The sequence below is a fragment of the Alosa pseudoharengus genome, unplaced genomic scaffold (genome assembly GCF_046254945.1).
Source record: "Alosa pseudoharengus isolate Yale_2024_CS ecotype anadromous, Long Island Sound unplaced genomic scaffold, YU_APseudo_1.1 YU_APseudo_1.1_scf_2, whole genome shotgun sequence".
NCBI classification, from domain to species: Eukaryota; Metazoa; Chordata; class Actinopteri; order Clupeiformes; family Clupeidae; genus Alosa; species Alosa pseudoharengus.
Genome location: NW_027468663.1, coordinates 39916954 through 39940100, shown reverse-complemented (window position 1 = coordinate 39940100; position 23147 = coordinate 39916954). Strand labels below are relative to the sequence as shown.

Genomic DNA, 23147 nt, shown 5'->3' with positions numbered 1-23147 from the left:
GCTTGACCCTATGAAAATAGTGACTGATTGTTTTTATTCCTCGTACTTCAGTATGCAGAACTTGTCCAAATCTAAAACAGTACCACATAGTTTTTGTGTGTAAGTGAAGAAAGAAAGAAATGTATACCCATACGTTATCTGCCAAATGAGAAAATAAACTCAAAAAAGGATATCGAAAAAGAATACCAAGGAGTGTGCGAACTTTTTTCACAAAACTTGACTTTTTTGTTCAGCACCTGGGATGTGCACAAAGTCTCCTTGCAAGTGTACCCGGCCCATAGTAATTGCCTATACCCACACACACACACAAAGTTTGAGGTTTGGAGTCACACGTTTGGAGTTTTCAAGAGAATAGAAATAAAAATGTGTTGGACATTAAAAAACAAACAAATCATAGATACAGTACATTGTTCAGTTTGAAAATTACTATTGTATCAGGAAATGGTTGCTTTTTAATGCAGTATTTACTGCAACCATCTGTCCTGTTGCATGTTGTGCTTGCTAATCTTAGTTTAACATGGTAAAAGGCCAATTGATCATTAGAAAACTCTTTTGCAATTATGTTAGTATAGCTGTAAACTGTTGTACTGATTAAATAAGCAATACAACTAATGCCTTTAGATTAGTTTAATGTCTAGAACATAACCTATGATGGGTTAGATTAAAGGCAGAAAAAAACAAGAAACAAATAAGTTTCCTTTTTAAATGCAGTAGCCATAGGGTTCCCACAAAAACTAAGAACTGACCACATTACTCCAATACTTAAGTCCCTGCACTGGCTCGCAGTAATTCACAGAAGTGACTTTAAAGCACCACTGCTTGTTTATAAATCTAAACCTAATTAGAGACCTAATTCTATCAGACATGCTTCAGCATCACACACCTTCCGGGTGTCTCAAGGTCTCAGGAGAAATACTTGTTGGCAGGGGCGCAGAAGATATTTTGAAAGTGAGGGGGACCAAATTGTGAACACAAACCCATAGTGAGATCAGATTTCCAGATATCGGATCGCCACCTCTGGCCCACTTTCGACCATCATATTTTAAACTTGCCAGAATATTAAGATAATACCATTGATTGTTTTCAAACAATTGTTTTCACTACTTGGGCCAATGGTAGAATACTGGTCACTACTTGGGCCAATGGTAGAAAAAAGCAACATGGGATGTTGATATTTTATGAAGCCATGAATGAATCATCATGCCTATGATCCAAACATAGACTACATGATCAAATAGCCTAGTTAGGCCTACTTAAATTGTCTGGTATAAACCAAATCAACTCTCCACTGTGTGTTTGCAGTTAATATTTATGCAACGTTAGAACTTAACAAGTGTTGGTTTACCAGTCCAGAACACACAGAAAATTGCAACAGAAAGTTGCCTTTATAATCAACTATTTGTTCCAACAGCATTTAAACAAAGCATTTATTTAAAAATTACATAAGAAGTAAAATAAAATACTGTTACTGTAGTGACTGTATCACATTATCCCAAGCTTCAAAGAGCTCCCCACGTCTGTGACAGGCAGACGTGACACCGCTAAATTCTCAGCTTGTTTATACCCCACACACTGAACGCATAAGAACGCTAGGCCTATCACTCTGGGGTGTGGTAGCCTACTCTCTGGGATTTCTGCACCAAGGTAACTGAAGTATCCAATTTGTGTCTTGAAATTATGTTTGAAATAAATGTCTAAGAACAAAAACGTTGATAGACTTGTATTTTAGGCTAGTGAAAACGAGTTGATAAGTATAGGCTATTGAGTTTGTTATCATAAACATAACAGCTAACGTCATGTTGAGCAGGAGAAGTTGAGCACTAGGCTACCATAAATCCTCAAATTATGCCCGGGATGGATTCTAGGCTATTTATAGCAGGACAAATAAAGGCAGGTTCCCATACAAGACGGGGTAACAATTGCCTACCATACCAACAATTGCCATTAGTCCACTAGAAGACATTGTTCGATTTAAGTCAATGAAATAACCTCTTCTTAATATTTTATTATATGTTGTATTGTATTGTATTATGTTGGTTGGATTAATAGCCTACGGTTGGAAAAGAAAAGTCGTTTTCCTACCATGGGTCTCCAACACACGTTCTCAAGCTCATTCTCTTGCCGCCCCTTTCGAGCTAATTGCCAGAGGCTGAAGCCTATTAAACACAATTGTTGCGACTCAAGGCATTCCAGCCTACGAATTTTATTTTAAAAAATTACTAAATCATGCATAATTAAACAATAACTCAATTTAGGCTACTTGTCTATGCAAAAAGGTTTCCATTACAGCACAACCCCTATTCAATGAAGGGCTGCCTTGTCTCGCAATAAACAGCAGTGGAAATCCCAACACTTTTTCAACTGCATGAAACTTAACAGTGAACCATCAAATATCTCCCAGATTTCAGTGCCCATCAGTCCCAACATTTAGCAATATAATCAAACAGTCCAAAAGTAAATTAAATCCCAAACCAAACCGAAAATGCTTTTCATAGCCTACCGGTAGGCTATGCATGCCACTCCAAACGAAATGCATGTCTAAATGCAGGTTAGACATATTTAAAAAAGCCTGCCTCGAATACAAGCCTGCATCAAATAAAGATGATGATAAATGATTTATGCTAAGCAAGTAGCCTGGATTATTTTATGATTGTTAGTAGACAAACTGGCTTCAGATATCCAACAGAGTGAATATGAGATTGTGCAGTCTTACAGTACTGTAGATGGCTGTGGTTAGTGATGTGATGCTGTTAATGGGGAGTTTTACAGTTAGCGCAAATCCTATATGTTATTATTTATTTAGCGTACCTATAAGGCTTTTTTTCCTTAAAAGTGAGGGGGGGGGACGGCCGTCTCTTCAGAACTGCGTGGGACATATCCCCCACGTCCCCTGTGCCTCCTGCGCCCCTGCTTGTTGGTAAAACCCACTGTTAGAACTAAACATGGTGAAGCAGCTTAGCTGCTATGCAGCTTTGGAACCACCTTCTTGGTGATATCCAAAATGCCCCAACTATAGTCAGTTTCAAATCTAGGCTTAACACCAAACTCTTCTCAGTGTTCTGTAAACTGATCAAATATACTTACTGTTAATCAGAATGTTCATCGTTCCTTTCACTGTGTATGGCAAAACGTGAGAATCTGTTTGAGTTTCATAAGGGTTGTGTCCCGATAGATAATCAAAGGTGGATAGAGGTTTTGTCACAATAACCTGTCAAGCTATCTGATGAGCGAGGAATTTTTTGGCGCCGATAGATATTTTTCTGGCACTAATCGGCGGAATTTGGTTTTGAAATGTTGCGAGATGGGCATTGTAAGCAAAGGCAGAAAATGTCTTCTCTCATAGGTAGGCTGTGTAAACACCAAAGACATTATGTCAATGGCAACCTTTGACTGGCAGCCCGACCCCCAGTTTAAGAACCACTGGGTTAACTGGTCTATAGCTTTAAGGGAAACTTGGCCGGATTAGCTATATTCCCCCCTCTGCTGGAGAAATTGTGCATTATGCTATTTCAAACTGTGGAAAAAGGTAACAATAAAGCACATGGATTTGTTTACAACAGGGGTGTCAAACATAAGGCCCAGGGGCCAGATCAGACCCGCCAGCAGGTTTCATACGGTACCCAGATGTTTTAGGTAGGAAGGGAAAATTAGAAAAAAAGATATTCACATCCAGTTGTCTTCACCAATGTGTAATAAGCAATATCTCTATGATATGATAAATTGATTAAACCTAGCACTACAAACCATCCACAGGAAAGAAGAAGCGGAAAAACTAACATGGAAGTAGGGTATTTCAAGAGAGAAAGAGCAGTATATCACAGCAGTACATTATTTGTAGGCCTACTTGTTTACTCATAAGTGATCTCCATGGGATCACCAATGTCACTTAGTTATGCATCTTTATATGTAGCCTTTTGGGAACACATTGTCATTTTGAACTCAAACAATAACGATTTTTAGATTACATTTGTATTGTGTTTAAGGGAAATGAGAATGAACTGATGTCACTCCATGGCCTCCTCCACACTAAAGTTGAACATCTACTTTTTTACTATGGAAAAGGACCCAAATAAAATTATTTTTCTTATCTGTGGATCATAAAAGGAGAGGGTGGACTATATACGGATCTACACACTAAACAAAGGGATGACTTAATACAGACTGAATATGCTCCCACCCAGTGACGGACTGGGATTAAAAAACGGCCCTGGCATTTTCACCAACCAGCGGCCCACACGGGGACGACCATGCATGTGCTCGCAACACAGAGATATAACTTCACATGCACGGACATAACACGTTTGTAGCCCCATTGGTGATGAACTCTAACTTTAATAGGCTATGCATAAAGACTCAACCAAGAACATGGATATATCAATGCACAACGTGTGTGTATTGATGTTGTGACAAGCTATGTTGTAAGAATGTGAAATGAATAAATATCAGAACAAGAGGCTTTTGCGCAATAGCAGGTCCATGGCAGGCGCCCCACAGAAATGTTTCATTTTGCGAGTGAGATGCACGCTGCCCCCTCTGCGGCGCGTTCGCCCCTAGTTTCAGAGCTATTCTAGGGCGGTGACTGTGGTAAACAAACTATACAACTATGCACAATTCTTGCAGGTAGCACATTTCTTGCTCACCAGGTTTTTTTTGTATCTTCCTATATCTCCGCGGCATCATCAAAGTCCAACGCTTTGACTGTATAGGCCTACTCGTTTAGAGGAGACTTTTTCAGGCTGTCCAGTGCGTGGCGAGATGTGTCAATTTCCGACTGTAGATTTTCAACCGTAGCACCTTAACTGAATTTAAGCAGACATTCTCTTATGTTTCGAAGTGCATTTGGGGGCAGTTTATTAGCTTTTATAAGGGGAAAATTCCGATGATCAAGGCATGCTAGATCGGCAATTCCCCGTGCTGAAGGAAGTAGACGCATTCGGTTTTGAAATTCCCAGAAGTCATTGCTTCATGTAGCCTAACTTTTGTAAACCAATAATAAAATAAAACATACAGGCAGCATATTTATTGTATTCCAATTTCAAAAAATGCACTTTTAAATCATTTGATTGAATAAGGTTACAAAAGAATGTAGACTGATGTAAATGTTGAGGGTCACCATGACTGTAGTATAGAGACTCATGTCTGGTATAAATACTGATCAGTTTCCATCTATGAAAGAGGTGAAGGTTAGAGATAAATGGCTTAGCAAGCCATGTAACACTATTGATGCTTGATAGTGGGCCGAGAGATATTGTAAGACCGTCTTTACGATAAATGGGCCGCGCAGACCCGACAAACATGCCGCTTCGTGATTGGCCGGCCCACGAGGGGCCGCGGCCCTTTCTGGCATCTGCCCCAATGCCAGTCCGTCACTGCTCCCACCCCTCCACCACCCTCTTAAACACGCTCCCAACCCTCTGATGGAAATTATAAATGTGGAGCATGTGCCCAATGCAACTCCACTTCTAAGAAAAAATATTTTAACCAACCACACACTGGTGAAAAGATAAATATCAAAGTTTCAACACAAAAGGAGTGATTTACATGTCCGTGTGGAAAAGCATATGTGGGGAAAACCTCTTGTGAATTAAAACAGAGGATCGCAGAACACAGAAGTACCATAAGATGCCAAAATAGCATCTATCCTGTGGCCCAACATTTTATGGAGTTTAATCACGCAATATCATCCTTAAAATACACAGGGATTGAGAAGGTGCAACAACCTAAGAGGGGAGGGAACTTTGAAACGATTTTACTAAAGAGCAGGGGCGCCACGGCCACTTCAACAGAAACTCTGGCCATCCCTGTGGCCACCCCTGGCTATGTGGCCGATGGACGCAAAATGTGTCCAAATTCACTGTTCTTTGTTGAATTGCTCACGGAGTACTTATCACACAAACAAACAGTTCGCGATAAAATTAACGTTGGATATGCATGACATTTAATAATATTTCCATTGTGCACACAGCGCTTTGTCCATCTCCACACCCATTACTCTCAGTGATATATCTCATGAACACCTTGGTCAAAACATAGCAAACCTTACTGTATATCAAAAACAGCAGACCTTACCAAAAACGAGGATATGCATTCCTCTGTACAGTAAGCGAATCCCGAGTAATCCGGTTTTGAAATTGCAGCAAAATTCTACATTTTATCCAACTTTGGGCTGAAATTATAATATATTGTAATAGCAGCCCAGAATAATGAACTTGCTTTCCAAATCAAAGAATCAAAAATTGGTCATGGCATGCACAGTTCAACAGTGCTTTTGAATAGATATTTCTACCAGCATGCTTCAGGTGGCATGGATGCAGCAAGTATCTTTACTTAATATAACGGCTGACAGGCTAGACGGTCTTGAAAACGATATAGCCTAGCATATGAAGAGCTCTTTTCCAAAACGCTATAAATCCTATAAATCCATTTTTGTAAACATTAAGTCATGTTTTTTAATTGTGTTTTTCAGGTAATATCAATAAAAGTGCAGTTGTGTTGTTTTGATTGAGTAAATAACAATTACAGTTCGAAAACAAAATAATCATTAAAAATGATTTATGAAAATGCATTAAAATGGAGGATATAGTGTTTTGGAGCCAATCTATGTGTGTCCTAATATATTATATGTGATATATTACTATTAATTTAAATGCCCCGGTAGGATACCCAGAATGCCCTTATTTGACACCAGGTGCTTTAAAACTGGGCTTGCTAGACAAAGGCTGGCAGGCCGAAACGTTGGGATAAAAATAAAAGGAAATATTGCTGCAAGCAGCAATGAGGGGGCCAAGCAGAATAGGCCAGAGTAGCCACGGTGACAAGATAGAACTCAGCAGACACCCTGGATAAACAGGGCTGAGTATTGCCACCGCCTCCGCCAACCAGCCCCCCCCCCCACCTAATCACCCCAGCCCGTCCCACCCCGTCCTGCCCTGCCCTTGCACGCACGCATTAGAATTAACTGGATGGAACATGTTGTCATCAGTTTCACATCAAAAAATAAAAGATTGATAAAACACATCAGCAACTACAGATCAAAATGCAATATTGCTAATTGCAGCACCCCCTACAGGTCAAAGGTCACCTCTTAATGGGGTCATGAATATATGTAGTAAGTTTGGTTATGATACATGGCAGGGTTGCTGAGATATGAGCTCACTTCCTGTTTGGCGGCTTCGCCACCAATTTCGATTGGCTGTTACGGGTGAATGCTTTTGTCAATTGTTCCAGAGAGCAATATATTGATAGGTTATGGTGAAGATCAGATGAAATTTGCGACCTGTGAAAACTTTTTGATGTTTTTGATTAAATCTAACTTGGCGGCCGAATCAATTACGATGACATCACAAGTTGGCCTGGGTCTGCCTAAGGACCTCCAACAGTATTACCAGACACCACTAGTACATTTTAATTCCAAACACAACAACAGCTACAGGCCAAAAGGTATGTTTCTTAATTACAGCGTCCCTTAGAAGCCAAAGGTCACCAAATTGAGCATCCCCCTGATTGGGTCCTGAGGCCATACAATAAGTTTGGCTCTGATACATGCAAGGGTTGCTGAGATATGATCTCACTTCCTGTTTGGCGGCTTCCCCGCAAATTTCGATTGGATATTACGGGTGAACGGTTATAGTTCCGAAGACAAAACACCACAACTTTTGTGAGGCTTGGTCTGACGATCATGTGTGTCAAGTTTGGTGACGATCGGACAAAATTTGTGACCTGTGAAGTTTTAGTTTCATTCACTAAAATCCAATATGGCGGAAAATCCATCATGGCAGAAAATGACGTCATAGGGTGGCTTGAATTCAGCTTGGTCCAAGGATTCCAAAGATACCTCATTTTTGACAATCGGGCATACGGGTCAAAAGTTACGCGTGTGAATGCACATCCAACTTTGGCCTGTTGGTGGCGCTAGAGCGCTTGAGGTGCCAACATGAAACTTGGTGAAATGAATCATGGGACTGTCCCAAATTGGTCATTGAAGTCTATGGGCTGCCATAGACTTCAATGTCAGAGGAAAGATGTTAAATAATAACAATAAATATAACCGCAAGCGGTGATTTAACGGGGTCCGAGCAAAATGAACATGAGGTAGCATAGCTTTTTAGTTTACATATGCTTTGATTGTTTGGGCCCAATTGTTCAAAAAAACGTGATTGGATTTCAGTTATCGGATTTCAGTTACCGGATTTCGGCTATCGGATTTCAAATCTTGAAAATGGGTTGTTCAAAGGGAAACAAGGATCCTGAAATTGGATTAGATCACATAATCTATTCTTGGTTTTGATCTGGATAAAACCTTTGTGTTGTTCAAAACTTTTGAGTTGGATTGGAATAAATTAGATCCATAAAATTAGGATTACCCTGTGCTGTAACGTTATAGTGTGCTAACCTCCACAACCCAACAGTATTCTAACAGTACTCTATTCTAGTGTGCTAATCTCCACAAGCCAATAGTTTTCTAACAATACTCTATTCTAGTGTGCTTACCTCCACAACCCAACAGTATTCTAACAGTACTCTATTCTAGTGTGCTAATCTCCACAACCCAATAGTATTCTAATAATACTCTATTCTAGTGTGCTAATCTCTACAACCCAATGTTATTCTAACAATACTCTATTCTACAGGACTATGCATTTGTCGTGGATAAGATGAAGGGTCTGATAATGGAAGGCAGTGTTTCAGACAGAATTGAATTGTATTTGTGGTGGTAGGTGAAGGGGGTGGGGGTGGGGTTCTGTGTTGGAGTCAATAAGATGAACAGCCTATAATTATACAGTTATACTTGCCTTGCACGACAAGTCCTGACTAGTAGCTGTAACGTTATAGTGTGCTAACCTCCACAACCCAACAGTATTCTAACAGTATTCTATTCTAGTATGCTAACCTCCACAACCCAACTGAAGGAACTGTAGGGGACGATGTGGGTTGAGGTAGAGTGAGTGTGTGGCGAGCAGGCAGAGCCTCGGTCAGAAGGCTCAATGGTACGGAGTGATGACACAGAGATGGCAGGTTTCGGTGCAACACAAGTGAACTTTATTTGAGTTTCAATATTGTGCTGCATCAAAGAGGAAACAAACAGAAAATGGAGTAATCAGTGAAATGGGGTAAATCAGTACAGATCCCAACTCACAACAAAAAAATGAAATCATATGGCTATATAAGGTACAACTAAACAATACTTGACATCCCAAGTCAACCAACATCATCTAATCATCTCTCACATGGGACTCCAACACACCAAACCAACAAACAAAGACCTTAACTTTACACATGATGACCGAGCTACTCTACAAACTGATAAACATCACAAAAGTCATAGTGAGGGTCATTAAAGTGATGACTTACTTTAACTCAAAGACGCACACAAAGCAGGACACACTGGAGTGCTGGGTTGAGATGAACAAAAGAGTGAACTGAGGGCGAGCAAACAATTTATCCTGGTCTGAGCCCCTGCTCCGGAGCTACAGGGTTTTCCAGCAGGTAAACTGGGCAAACATGATCAAAACATAATTGATTTTGTAGGGCTGAAACAGGGCTGAGTATTGTCACTGCCTCCCCCAGCCAGCCCCCAACCTAATCACCCCGTCCTGCCCTGCCCCGCCCTTGCACGCACGCATTAGAATTAACTGGATGGAACATGTTGTCATCAGTTTCACATTAAGAAATAAAAGATCGATAAAACACATCAGCAACTACAGATCAAAATGCAATATTGCTAATTGCAGCACCCCCTACAGGTCAAAGGTCACTAAAGTTTTTGAGCGTCCTCCTAATGGGGTCATGAATCCATGTAGTAAGTTTGGTTATGATACATGGCAGGGTTGTTGAGATATGAGCTCACTTCCTGTTTGGCGGCTTGTAAAACTTGTACGTGTTTTTGATTAAATCCAATATGGCGGCCGAATCAATTACGATGACATCACAAGTTCGCTTGGGTCGGCCTAAGGACCTCCAACAGTATTACCAGACACCACTAGTGCGTTTTAATTCTAAGCACAAGAGCAGCTACAGGCCAAAAGGCATTTTTCTAAATTACAGTGCCCCCTAGAGGTCAAAGGTCACCAGATTTCTTGAGCGTCCCCCTGATTGGGTCCTGAGTCCATGCACCAATTTTGGCTTTGATACATGCAAGGGTTGCTGAGATATGAGCTTACTTCCTGTTTGGCGCAATGCGTTTATGAGTCATGGTCTGACGATCATCTGCATCAAGTTTTGTGAAAATCGGATAAACTTTGTGACCTTTGAAAACTTTTAGGTGTTTTTGATTAAATCCAATATGGCAGCCGGATCAATTACGTTGACATCACAAATTCACATCTTTCACATCCTTAGGATCTCCCACAGACACCACTAGTACATTAACATTAACATTAACAGACACCAATAGTAAGTTTTAATTAGAAACACATCACTCATTACAGTTCAAAACTTAATTTTGCTAATTATAGCGTCATCTATTGTTCAAAAGTCATCAAATGTATTGAGCCTCCTCCTTATTGGGTCCTGACCCCATGCACTGAGTTTGGTTTTGATGAAAGCATTGCTGAGATATTACTTCACTTCCTGTTTGGCGGCTTTGCCGGCAAACTTGAAGCAGCTTCGCTGCTTGGCCCCCAATAACAAGAATACGTAGAATCACTAATGGTGCCTCGCAGATTCGCTGCTTGGCCCCCAATAATAATAGGAAAAGGTAGAATCACTATGGGTTGCCACGCAGCTTCGCTGCTTGGCCCCCAATAATAATAATAATAGGAAAAACTAGTAACTCAATGGGTGCCTTCGCAGCTTCGCTGCTAGGCCCCCAATAAGAAAACTAACAAACACAATGGTTGCCTCACAGCTTCGCTGCTTGGCCCCCAAAAAGAGATAGAGTGCAGTGACCAAGTTTTTCTTAGTTTATTTTCCCTTGCCAGCACCTCAGAGGGTGTGCATTCTTTTAGTTATTTATACTTAGTTAGGACCTATTATAAAGTAGATATTATAAGTTAGCCTTGAGACTATTGTTGTTCATAAGATATTTGCCACAGTTCCTCCGTCTTCTATACCCTAGATAAACATTTTCACTCTGCTATCAGGGTTGATGTGAGCCATTAAAAATGACCATGAGTTGGTCAGTGAGGTGACATGTGATATTGTGTCCAGAATCAAATAGATAAGCAATCCTGCATGCAAACAAATATCTATGGGATGATGTCCTGGAAACTGGACTGACAATGTCATAATGTCATAACCAAAGAGGTGACCATGCCCTCCTGCTCAGCACATGTTCCCAAATAAAGTAACAAGCCAATACAAACAATCAGAGAAAAAATACCCATAGGAAACACTTGTGCCAGCTTTTTTCAACATAGATTTGATAACCTGTCAATTAAAATAATTTTTAACCACCATTGCTGACTGAACTAGTGCTAACATAAATGGTGCTTAATGGAAATATTTCAAATAAGAAAAATCCACTAGGAAGCTCTCCCTTAGAATAGCTGAATCGTGTTTTGTCTAATGATATATTGGAATGTTGGCTGCTCAGTGAAATAGGCTACTTCAGTATTTTCTGGACTGCCGTTCCCAAATGTTTCTGTTCAATCTCTAGGGACTCGGTGAGTTTTAGGTATTATTGTATTGGGTTGTCTTTTATCAGTGGGCTATTTGACTTTTTTTTCATTCACACACACATTAGAGATGTTTAACAAAATGGTTTACTGCCTGAAGGTCAGTAAAGGCCATCACATTTATGGGTTGCATGTGTCATCTTGTCCTTGTGTAATCAGTGTGCAATACTACCCTTGAAAGGGTAGAAAGGGTGGACTTTATTTATCTTCCTCAGGTATAAAATGAGCTGCTACAAACTCTGGATGTCTCTCTAAGTTGGCAGCATGAGGCTAAAGCTGATTGCTGTTGGGCTGCTGGTGCTTAATGCACTGGCCAGTCTGTCTGAAGCTCAGTATCAGAATGTCAAGAGACCTTCTACCACGAAGACCAACCCTAACCAAGATCAGATCAAGCCTAACCAAGATCAGATCAAGCCTAACCAAGATCAGTTTAAGCCAAATTTGTCGTTAAGACCCTTGACATGGAAATTCCCAGAAGTAGTGGTGCCTTCGGAAACCGGCACCGTGGTGGAACTCAGGACCCTCACCCCTCCCAACAGCATTAAGGTTCAGTGTGAGGAGAAGCAAGTGCTTGTGGAGGTGGACATGGACTTTTACAAACATGGCCATCTGATCAACCCAGCAGATATAACACTCGGAGGCTGCGCAGTGGTAGGACAAGACGTTAACACTAACAGACTGCTTCTCCAGTCTGAACTGCATTCCTGCGGCAGTGTTCTGACAGTAAGTTGTATAACATCAGATATTTTATCTTTGCTATCCTTTGAAAGACAAAAATGCTTTAAGATGTTCTTTTTTCACAGACAACTGGCAAAGAGTTGATCTACACCTTCACCGTTATATACGCGCCACGACCATTAACAGGCACTAGCATTATACGTTCTGATGGCGCCGTAGTTGGTGTTGCATGCCACTATCAGAGGTAGGGCAGCATAGCAATGCCTGTTTTACATACCACATTCTACTACATATTTTGATATGATGTCCTTGTGAAAAAGAACAGGATAATTCACTGAAGATCAGCTAAACATGTACTTATTTCCCAAATTTCAGGAATCATAATGTAAGCAGTGATGTCTTGCACCCTGTCTGGATGCCGTTCTCTGCCATTCTGACTGGAGATGAGATCTTCCTCTTCTCTATGAAACTCATGATGGGTGAGAAATATTTCACAATTGTATCTAGATAGTTCACAGAACATTTCCAACAAAAAGAAAATTACAAATATTCTAAAAAACATTATGGTTTTGAAAAAATATAAATTCAGCACCCCCAGAACCTATAGTGAGAAGCTAAGGAAGTCATCTTCAGATTGACTGAATCCACTTTTTTCCCAACAGAAAACTTTGTAGGCATAAGAGAGACAACCAAGTTCTATATGGGTGATATGATCTACATTGAAGCCTCTGTCAGGCAGTTCTACCACGTTCCCCTTCGTGTGTATGTGGATAGCTGTGTGGCTAGTGCATCTGAAAATCCCAGCTCTGTACCCAACTACAATTTCATTGAGAACTATGGGTAAGAGAGAACAGTTACTGTTGCTTTGTCAGTGTACTTGGTTGGTCAACTAAGTTTTTTACACCTTTGTTTAGGGGTTGATTAGACAGGATACGATTGTTTTCTATTGACAGAAAGCATTTTGTGCACTTTTTATGTAACCAGAGCACCTCACATTTTGTACGCCTGCTGCACCTCGCGTTTTTGCGAAGGCGCCCTGAGCGCTTCAAATTTAAAACATTTTTACGTAGTGCACCTCGTGTTTTATAAGTGGCAAATTGCCCCCTTAATGTGTTGTCACGTCACATCTGACAGAGGCCATCTGAAATATGCAGTGATGGCTTTTACCTTTATGCAGGTGATTTATTTAGGAGTAATGTTTCTGCAGGTGTATGACTGATGCCAAGATCACAGGCTCCAGCTCCCGATTTCAGCAGCGCTCTGTAGATGACAAACTTCAATTCATGCTAGAAGCCTTCAAATTCCAAGATACTAGCATGGTAAGCCAAAGCCAGTAAAACTGCAATGCCATCATGGTGGGCTTGAGGACACATAAAAACACTGGATATATTGGTAACACTTTATAATAACTATACACAATTCATCATTTATTAAGCCTTTGTTACTTATTAATTAATGGTTTGTTCATCATTAGTAATTTATTGTTCATACATAATTTATCATCAGTTAAGCATTTGTTCACACAGTTATAAATGGTTTGTTCATAGTAAACATATAAACATATAAATATGTTTATAAATTATTAATACTTAATAAATGATGCAATAATATTTTGTTGATTAAGTAATATTTCCATTATTTAACAGATGTTACATTCACATGCACTAATGATTAGTTAGGGTGAGGAAACCACTTCCTAATACTATTATTCATGATTTACTCAGGAGCTACCAGTACTTATATAATTAAATTTTGTGTGCTCATCTAAAGTGAGGATGTTTTATGCCTTGAAACACATTTACAAATGAGTTATAAAGTTTACATTTATTCATTTAGTAGACACTTTCATCCAAAGCGACTTACACATGTCAATGAAAAGGGCAAGGGCACATTGATGGAAGCCGGGGCTTGAACTCCCAACTTTATGGGTTACTGCATGCTAATCCTGCTCTTAATCCACTACACTACCTCTGCCCAGTGGTACTACAACAGTCAATTCAAAAATATAATATATGTGCGTGTTTACTATGAACAAACCATTTTTAACCATTATAAGTGTGTAAACTTTACAGATGAGAAATAATGTAGGAATAATGCTTTACAAGCAAAGAATATAGCATTTAATAATAGTTTACAGACGTTTCATAAATGCTTAACAGAGTGTAGTAGAAGAAAACAGACAGTCTTGGATGGTTGTAGGTGTTTTTATCTGGGCCAAGGTAGTGTAGTGGATAAAGAGCTGGACATGCAGTAGCCTGAAAAGTTGGGGGTTCATTTCCCGGCTGTCACTGTTGTGTCAATGGCCTTTAATTTAATTGACATGTGTAGGCCTACCTCGCTTGTCTGCTAAATTAATGAATGTGAATGTAATCTTTACAACTTATTTGAAAATGTGTTGCAAGGCATAGAAAGTCCTCACTTTAGATAAGCTCACAAAATATCATTAACCAACCACTTGTAACTCCTGAGTTAGTCATGAATTATAGTATTAGGAAGTGGTTTATAAAACATGTATCCACATCCTAACTAATCATTAGTGCATATGTATGTAACAACTGTTAAATGATGGCTTATTTACTATGAACAAACCATTTATAACTGTGTGAACAAATTATTTATTGATAAATTATGTATGAATAATAAATTACTAATGATGAACAAACCATTAACTAATAAGTAACAAAGGCTTAATAAATTATGAATTGTGTGTATTTATTATAAAATGTTACCGATATATTTATATAAGCACCCCCAAACCCCAATCACATTATTATGAACACTGAAATTAGGTTTTCATTTACAGGTGTACATTACATGCACACTTAAAGCCACTGCTGCCATTGCCCCAAACGATTACCAACACAAGGCCTGTTCCTACCTTGGAGGAGGAGGAGGGTATGTCTACTACTGAACACGAGCCAAATACTGGCATAGTCAGTGATAGTTTAAAACACACAACAAATCTGCTTGGTCTTTTGTTTGCAGATGGGTAGCTGCAGGAGGATCCAATGAGGTGTGCGGCTGCTGTGATTCAAGCTGTGGTGGAGGAGGTGGAGGAGGGGGTGGAGGAGGAGGAGGTGGTGGAGGAGGTGGAGGAGGAGGTGGTGGAGGAGGAGGAGGTGGTGGAGGAGGTGGAGGAGGAGGTGGTGGAGGTGGAAAGGGTCATCAGAATCAATATATCCCTCCTAAAGGTGAGTGTCTGTGTCTGTGTGTAAAATTTTCAATTTTAGTCTGGTATGCTGCATTTTTTACTTACCCGCTTCCTTTACTGTCCAGGTGAACTTTGGGGAGACACAACCATTGGACCCCTCTATGTTACAAAGAAAAAACATTTTTGAGCTGAATTTATGGTTTCTGCCTAGTTTTAGCAATAAAGTTGAAATCCCAATGTGGCCGTTTGATTTGTGTGTGTTATGTATAAGTAAGTATAAGTATATATACTCTTTTGATCCCGTGAGGAAAATTTGGTCTCTGCGGCGCTCGGGGAGCAGTGAGGGGTTAGGTGCCTTCCTCAAGGGCACTTCAACCATGCCTACTGGTCAGGGTTCGAACCGGCAACCCTCCGGTAACAAGTCCGAAGCGCTAACCAGTAGGCCACGGTTGCCTCCAAAATGTATAACAGATAGCTGATAACTGACTAGAAAGATTCAACATTCTATTTCTAACCGATTGGTTTCAAGGATTTAGCAGTGCATCTGGTTGTAGTCTATCTGTTACATAAAATCTATATATATTGTTGGTGTTTGTACCGGCTATATGTTTTTGATAGACAGTTTTTTGATTGATTCCAACTCAAGAATGACTTTGCTTTGGGTGAGGCAGAGCAACACCAATTCCAAAACAATTGGGACATTGTGTTAATACGAATAAAAAGAGAATGTGATCATTTGCAAATCTCAAAACCATTTAGCTGGAAAAATGATACATTTGACCACCCTATTTCATGGGAAATATAAGCACATTTTGAATTTGATGCCAGCAACACGTCTCAAAAAAGTTGGGACTGGGGCAACAAAATGCTGCAAAAGCTGAAAAGGAGGAACATTTTACAACTACTTAGAATAACTGGCTGATAAAAAGACAATCCCAGAGAGCCAGAGTCTTTCAGAAGGAAAGGTGTGGAGGTATTTATCACTTTCTGTAAACCTGTGTGCATGGGCAAATAATGAAACAATATAATAATAATGCTTCAACATGAAACATGCAACATGAAATTGCAAAGGATTGGGGATTTTCTCATCTATAGTACATAATATCATTGAAATATTCAGTAACACTTTACGGTAAGGTTACATGACCCTTACGAAAATTAAGTCAAAGTCAAAGTCAAAGTCTGCTTTATTGTCAATTTCTTCACATGTCAAGACATACAAAGAGATCGAAATTACGTTTCCCACTATCCCACGGTGGAGACAAGACATATTTTACCAATTAGGTCCACAGACAAACATAACATTCAAGTAAACAATATAAAAAGTAAAAATAAGAAGGCACATACAATGAAGAATTAAGCATCAGAGGCTCCCTCAGGGCTCAGGCCACACTTTTACCTGCTTGCGAACCGATTTGTTTGCTTTCACTCTTTGTCTGTATGCGGGGCATTAGCATAACAGTGATATGGTCAGAAAGTCCAATGTGGGGGAGGGGGGTGGCTTTGTATGCTCCTTTGTGTGTAGTGTAGATCAGGTCCATGTAACCATGGTTTTTCATTTTTTTGGGTAACCAATCATGGTTTATCACTATAGTTTGACCATGGTTTTTGTTTTCATGGGTAACCACACCATGCCCCATAGGGGCACTGCTAGAAAATTTGGGCCTTATGACAGACAATTCTGGGCTCCCTGTCAGTGCTGGGCCCTTAGAATCATCCTAACTCCTAAATTACAGGTTCACCGTGCCAAAAAAAAAAAATAGCAAATTATAATAGAGCTATTCCGAATGAGAGAAGGATCCACTTCTAAGGTAATTGCTGAAAATAGTGGAAACTCTAGGGTGTTGTTCTCCACCATTGATAGGCTACTGCATCAAACACCTTTTGATACACTCAGTCAGGCATCCTCTCTAAGATGCGAAAAATTTGCAGACTTCTTCAAAAACAAAGTCATTTCTATAAGGGAGGCTATTGGTAACATAGGTAATATGTTTGATAGTACACCCAAAAACAGCCCCCCAAAATTAAGATTCTTTCGCACTACTCAATCTGAGCTTAGTAAAATTATAACTGAAACCGGCTCCTCATGTGCTTTGGATCCAATCCCTACTAGATTCCTCAAAAACGTATATAATAGCTTAGCTCCCTTTATTCTCAAGATAATAAATACCTCATTAGAAACAGGTATATTTCCAACAGCTTTTAAAACTGCTGTTGTGAAACCTTTACTTAAAAAGTCGAATCTTGACCATACTATCCTGAGCAACTACAGGCCAACATACATATCAAACCTACCGTTCCTGAGCAAAGTACTTGAAAAAGTTGTTTGTAATCAGTTAAATACCTTCCTCAACGTAAACATATCCTTGAAAAATTCCAATCAGGTTTTAGATCAAATCACAGCACAGAAACGGCTCTAGTAAAAATAGTCAATGATCTTAGACTGGCTACTGACTCAAACAAAGTCTCAATCCTTATTCTTCTAGATTTGAGTGCGCCATTTGACACCATTGATCATAGCATTCTAATTCACCGCCTTGTGAAGTGGGTGGGTCTCTCTGATAATGTTCTAAACTGGTTTCAAACCTACATTACTGGCAGATTTTTATATTAGTCTAGGTCTAGGAGATCATGTGTCTGTAGCCTAAAACATGACTTGCCTTTCGGTGTGGCCCAAGGGAGCTGCCTTGGTCCCCTGCTCTTTTCCTGATATGCTTCCGTTAGGAAACATCATAAGTCAGCATAATGTAAACTTCCACAGCTATGCAGATGATACCCAATTGTATATTTCTGTAGAGGCAACTAACCCAGGTGGCCTTTGCTCCCTCACTGCATGCCTAACCTCCATGAATCAGTGGATGAGCAAAAAACAAATTAAAACTAAATGATGACAAAACAGAGGTACTTTTGGTTGGACCAAAACCAAAGCGAGACATTGTTCTTAGTAATCTGTGGAACTTGGTACACCAGGTCAAACCAAAAGTAACAAGCCTCGATGTCATCATTAAATTTTAAGCCCCATATCAGTAAATAGCCTATTTCCACCTGAGAAACATTGCCAAAGTGCGGCCCTTTTTAACTCAACAAGATGCAAAAAATCACTAGCAGGTTAGACTACTGCAATGCACTTTTCACTGGTCTTCACAAAAAACATATAAAGAAATTGGCACTCATACAGAGCTCTGCAGCTTTTACAGCTTTTAACTAAGACCAAGAAGAGAGAACACATCACCCCTGTGTTGGCTGAACTGCACTGGCTCCCTGTTTCCTATATAATTGATTTTAATGGTATGTTAATTACTTAGAAAGCTCTGCATATATCTCTGAGCTTTTAATATCTTATCAACCACAAAGGAAACTTAGATCTTCCAATTTTTTTATTGAATTTCCCCTGGGGATCAATAAAGTATCTATCTATCTATCTATCTATCTTAATTGTACCCAAAGTGCTCCACAAGCAAAGTGGAGACGCTGCTTTTATCCATTATGACCCAAAACTATACCCTGGAAATCCAGAGTTCTCGCGAGAGCACAATGGAATTGTCTCTGCGAGACACTCTGGCAAAGAGCAATGATGCACGTTACTTTTACCCAAACATTCCGGGGAACCAGCTAAACTGATGAAGACAGCGCTGCAACGTTGGAGGACAGTACACATTGGTTGTAGTGTTATCCGATTGCGTCGAAGTCCGTAATCATTCCTAATAGACATGGTCTTGTGGAAATTGCAGTAAATCGCAAGAGACAATTTCTCACGTTGAGCACACGAATGCGTGTGTCGTTTATTTAGAAAAAAACACTGAAATCAAAAATGGCGCTGTCCAGCAACAAAACAGGCATGGGGCTACACGTCATCACACATTCATAACATTTAAAGGGACCCCTGAACAGTTATACTTACATGAAGTAACTACAGACAGAACAAAGTGCTGTGTTTAATATGAACGGTGTGTAGAGCCACACTTAATAACAAAGGTGAATTATGCCGGTCACATTCACTACACACGTCCCCCCAGAATTCACCATATCAGAAGTAAAATCAACAGTCAACGGGGAGGTGGGCGTATTAACCGTCCACAACGGCTGTGCTGTACCGGAGGTCGATGAGACCCAACTGCGGCAGGTGTCCCGTCATGACACGGGTGTGGGGCATGGCGTGTGGGAGGCTTGGGAGAGAGGGGAGTAGGGGGTGGGGGCAGAGCTGGAGGCCGTCCGCGTCGTGGGGGCTGGGCCAGGTCAACGGGCCTGGCCACATCCAAGTGAGCCGGTTTGAGGCGGTCAATGGAGAGTCGCTCCGGTTTGCCGCCCATGTCCACCACAAAATGTTTGTCTCCTGCCTCCAAAACACGGAATGGGCCCTCGTAGGGCGGGCGTAGCGGTCCTCTGTGGGCATCCTGGCGAATGAAAACATAGTCAGCCGTCTGAAGCCCAGTGGGAATGTGCGACTGAGGGAGGCCGTGACGGGAAGTAGGGACAGGTGCGAACAACCTCGCATTGTCCAATAGAGTTGACCGCTGGAGAGTAGCAGACCAAGGAACCGTGGTGCTAGGGACAAAATCCCCTGGGACCCGCAGCGGCTGTCCATAAACAAGTTCGGCGGATGAGGACTGTAAGTCCTCCTTCGGCGCGGTCCTGATGCCCAGCATCACCCACGGGAGTTTGTCGACCCAGTTGCTGTCTTTGAGGCTGGCACGCAGGGCAGCCTTCATTGACCTATGAAAACGTTCACAGAGTCCGTTAGCCTGCGGGTGATACGCAGTCGTGCGGTGGAGTTTCACCCCGAGGCTCTGTGCGACAGCATTCCACAGCTCAGACGTGAACTGCGCGCCTCGGTCAGAGGATATATCCGAAGGGGTGCCGAAATGAGCAACCCAGGTTCCGATAAAGGCCCGTGTCATCTCAACAGTTGCCACCGACATCAGTGGCACAGCCTCAGGCCAGCGGGTGGTCCTGTCAACCATGGTTAACAGGTATGTGAAACCGTGAGAAGATGGCAGAGGGCCGACCAGATCTACATTCACATGGTCAAAACGTCTCTCTGGAACCGGGAACAACTCTAGCGGGGCTTTAGTGTGACGGTGTACTTTGGCCCGTTGGCACTCAACGCAGGTGTTAGTCCAGTCCCTAACGTCCTTCTTGAGGCCGTGCCAGACAAACTTTGCTGCAACCAGTCTCTGTGACGCTTTCGAACCTGGGTGGGAGAGACCATGGATGGCATCAAAAACTTGTTGTCTCCATCCTGTGGGAACTATTGGCCGAGGACTGCCTGTGGAGACGTCACACAGGAGCGTGGTGCCAGCATCTCCAAAAACCACGTCCTCGATCTGCAGCCCTGTAGTTGAGGTCCTCAGGAGTTGCACGTCCGGGTCTGTGGTCTGATCTGCTGACATGCGGTGGTAATCAAAGCCAAGATGGACTGCCCCCGCCACAGCCCGTGACAGGCAGTCCGCCACGTAGTTGTTCTTACCAGCAACATGTTGCAAGTCCGTAGTGAACTCTGAAATGTAGGACAGATGACGTTGCTGGCGGGCGGACCACGGCTCAGCCACCTTGGCCATGGCAAAAGTCAGTGGCTTGTGGTCCACAAAAGCAGTGAAGTGTCGAGCTTCCAGCAGGGAACGAAAATGTCTGATGGCGAGGTAGAGACCCAGCAGCTCCCGGTCGAAAGTACTGTACTTACGCTCGCTGGGACGCAGCTGACGGCTAAAGAAAGCCAGCGGCTGCCAGGCCCCGCCTACCCACTGCTCGTAGACAGCACCGACAGCGTAGTCCGAGGCGTCCGAGGTGACGGCGATGGAGGCTGTTGAAGAAGGATGCGCCAGCATGGTGGCATTCGCCAGGGCTGCCTTAGTGGCAGCAAAAGCCTTGTCCCTGCTCTCTGACCAGTCCACAAGGTGCTTGGGCTTGCCTTTCAAGGCCTCGTGCAAGGGCCGCATAAGCTGAGCAGCTCGAGGGATGAAGCGGTGGTAAAAATTCACCATGCCGAGGAACTCCTGCAGGGATTTGACAGTGAGCGGGCGTGGGAACTGTGTTACTGCCTCCACCTTTGATGGGAGAGGGACTGCACCGTCCTTAGTGACTCTGTGTCCCAGGAAATCAATGGTGGAGAGACCAAACTGGCACTTGGCGGGGTTGACAATTAGCCCGTGTTGGCTAAGTCGCTCAAAAAGGGTTCGGAGGTGCGCCAGGTGCTGAGACTTGGACGTGCTCGCTACGAGGATGTCATTCAAGTACACAAAAAGAAAAGGTAGCTCCCGTAGAACAGAGTCCATGAGGCGTTGAAAAGATTGGGCGGCGTTTTTAAGGCCGAATGGCATGCGCAGGAACTCAAAAAGACCAAATGGCGTGATCACGGCTGTTTTGGGAATGTCCAGTGGGTGCACCGGCACCTGATGATATCCCCGGACGAGGTCCACCTTGGAAAAAATCACCTTACCTGCCAGGTGAGCTGAAAAATCCTGTATGTTCGGGACTGGGTATCGGTCAGGTGTCGTTGCCTCATTAAGCCGCCGGTAGTCGCCACACGGGCGCCAGCCGCCGCCCGGTTTGGGGACGATGTGGAGGGGTGATGCCCACGGGCTGTCGGATCGACGGACTATACCCAGGCGTTCCATGTTTGCAAATTCAGCCTTTGCAACGGCAAGCTTGGTCGGGTCGAGGCGCCGAGCGCGGGCGTAGACGGGTGGACCAGTAGTGGCGAGATGGTGCTCCACACCATGCTTCACGGCGGATGCAGAGAAAGTGGGCTGAGTGAGCGCTGGGAACTCGGCAAGTAGACGGTGGAAGTCATCTGAGGCTGAGAGCATGCTAGACAGTCGTCTGGAGTCAGTCCCGCTGAGCGTGCACGTATAAGAACAAAATGTGACGGCGTCAATCAAACGGCGGTTCTTTACATCTACCAACAGTCCCTGTGCACACAGAAAATCGGCTCCGAGGAGGGGAACGGCAACCTTTGCTGTAACAAAGTCCCAGCCAAACCGCTGTCCTCCGAAACACAATTCAACGTACCTCGTTCCATATGTGCGGATGGGGCTACCATTGGCAGCTTCCATAGGGGGGCCGTGGCTGTCAGTCACCATGTCCAAACGGGATGCAGGCAGGACGCTCCTCTGTGCTCCCGTGTCGCACAGGAAACGTCATCCGGAGATGCTGTCACGGATGAAAAGCAGCCTGCCTACGCGGCCGACGCTCATGGCCACTACTGAGCGCCGGCCCTGGCATTTCCCGACCCGCCGAAACTGCATGGCGAACGACATTTGTTAGCCTTGGGTCCAAACTTGGCATGATAAAAACACAAGCCTGAAGACTGTTGGGGGCCAGAAGACTGCTGCCGACGAGAAGTGGTTGCAGCGATGAGTGTGGAGTCGTCCAGCGTCACAGGAGCGATGTGTGCGGGAAAAAGCGCGGCCACACAATGTCCCTGACTTGCCAGGAAGAATTTGTCAGCCTCTTCAGCCAGCCTCCGACAGTCAGTGATTGTGGTGTTGGCTAGTGCAGCCCTGACTTGGGAAGGCAGCTGACGCAGAAAAAGTTGGATAAAAAGAAAATCGGGTCTTTGCTCACCCAAGAGATCCAGCATACGGTCCATGAGCTCAGATGGTTTGCTGTCACCCAGTCCTTGAAGGGAGAAAAGCCTGCTGGCTCTCTCAGCGTCTGACAGTTCAAAAGTTTTCAACAGGTGGGCTTTGAGTGCTATATACTTC

At 42.6% G+C, this 23147-nt stretch overlaps 1 protein-coding gene across 1 annotated transcript; it reads left to right on the top strand.

Moving 5' to 3' along the window:
• The first annotated feature begins 11879 nt into the window (after positions 1–11879).
• Positions 11880–17155, top strand: LOC143133508 (zona pellucida sperm-binding protein 3-like). The gene is made up of 9 exons (XM_076293272.1): positions 11880–11957; positions 12009–12338; positions 12419–12537; positions 12669–12772; positions 12956–13133; positions 13501–13612; positions 15097–15188; positions 15279–15484; positions 17142–17155. Exons 1-9 carry the CDS (start codon positions 11880–11882, stop codon positions 17153–17155), a joined length of 1233 nt encoding a protein of 410 aa, XP_076149387.1.
• Positions 17156–23147: the final 5992 nt, after the last annotated feature.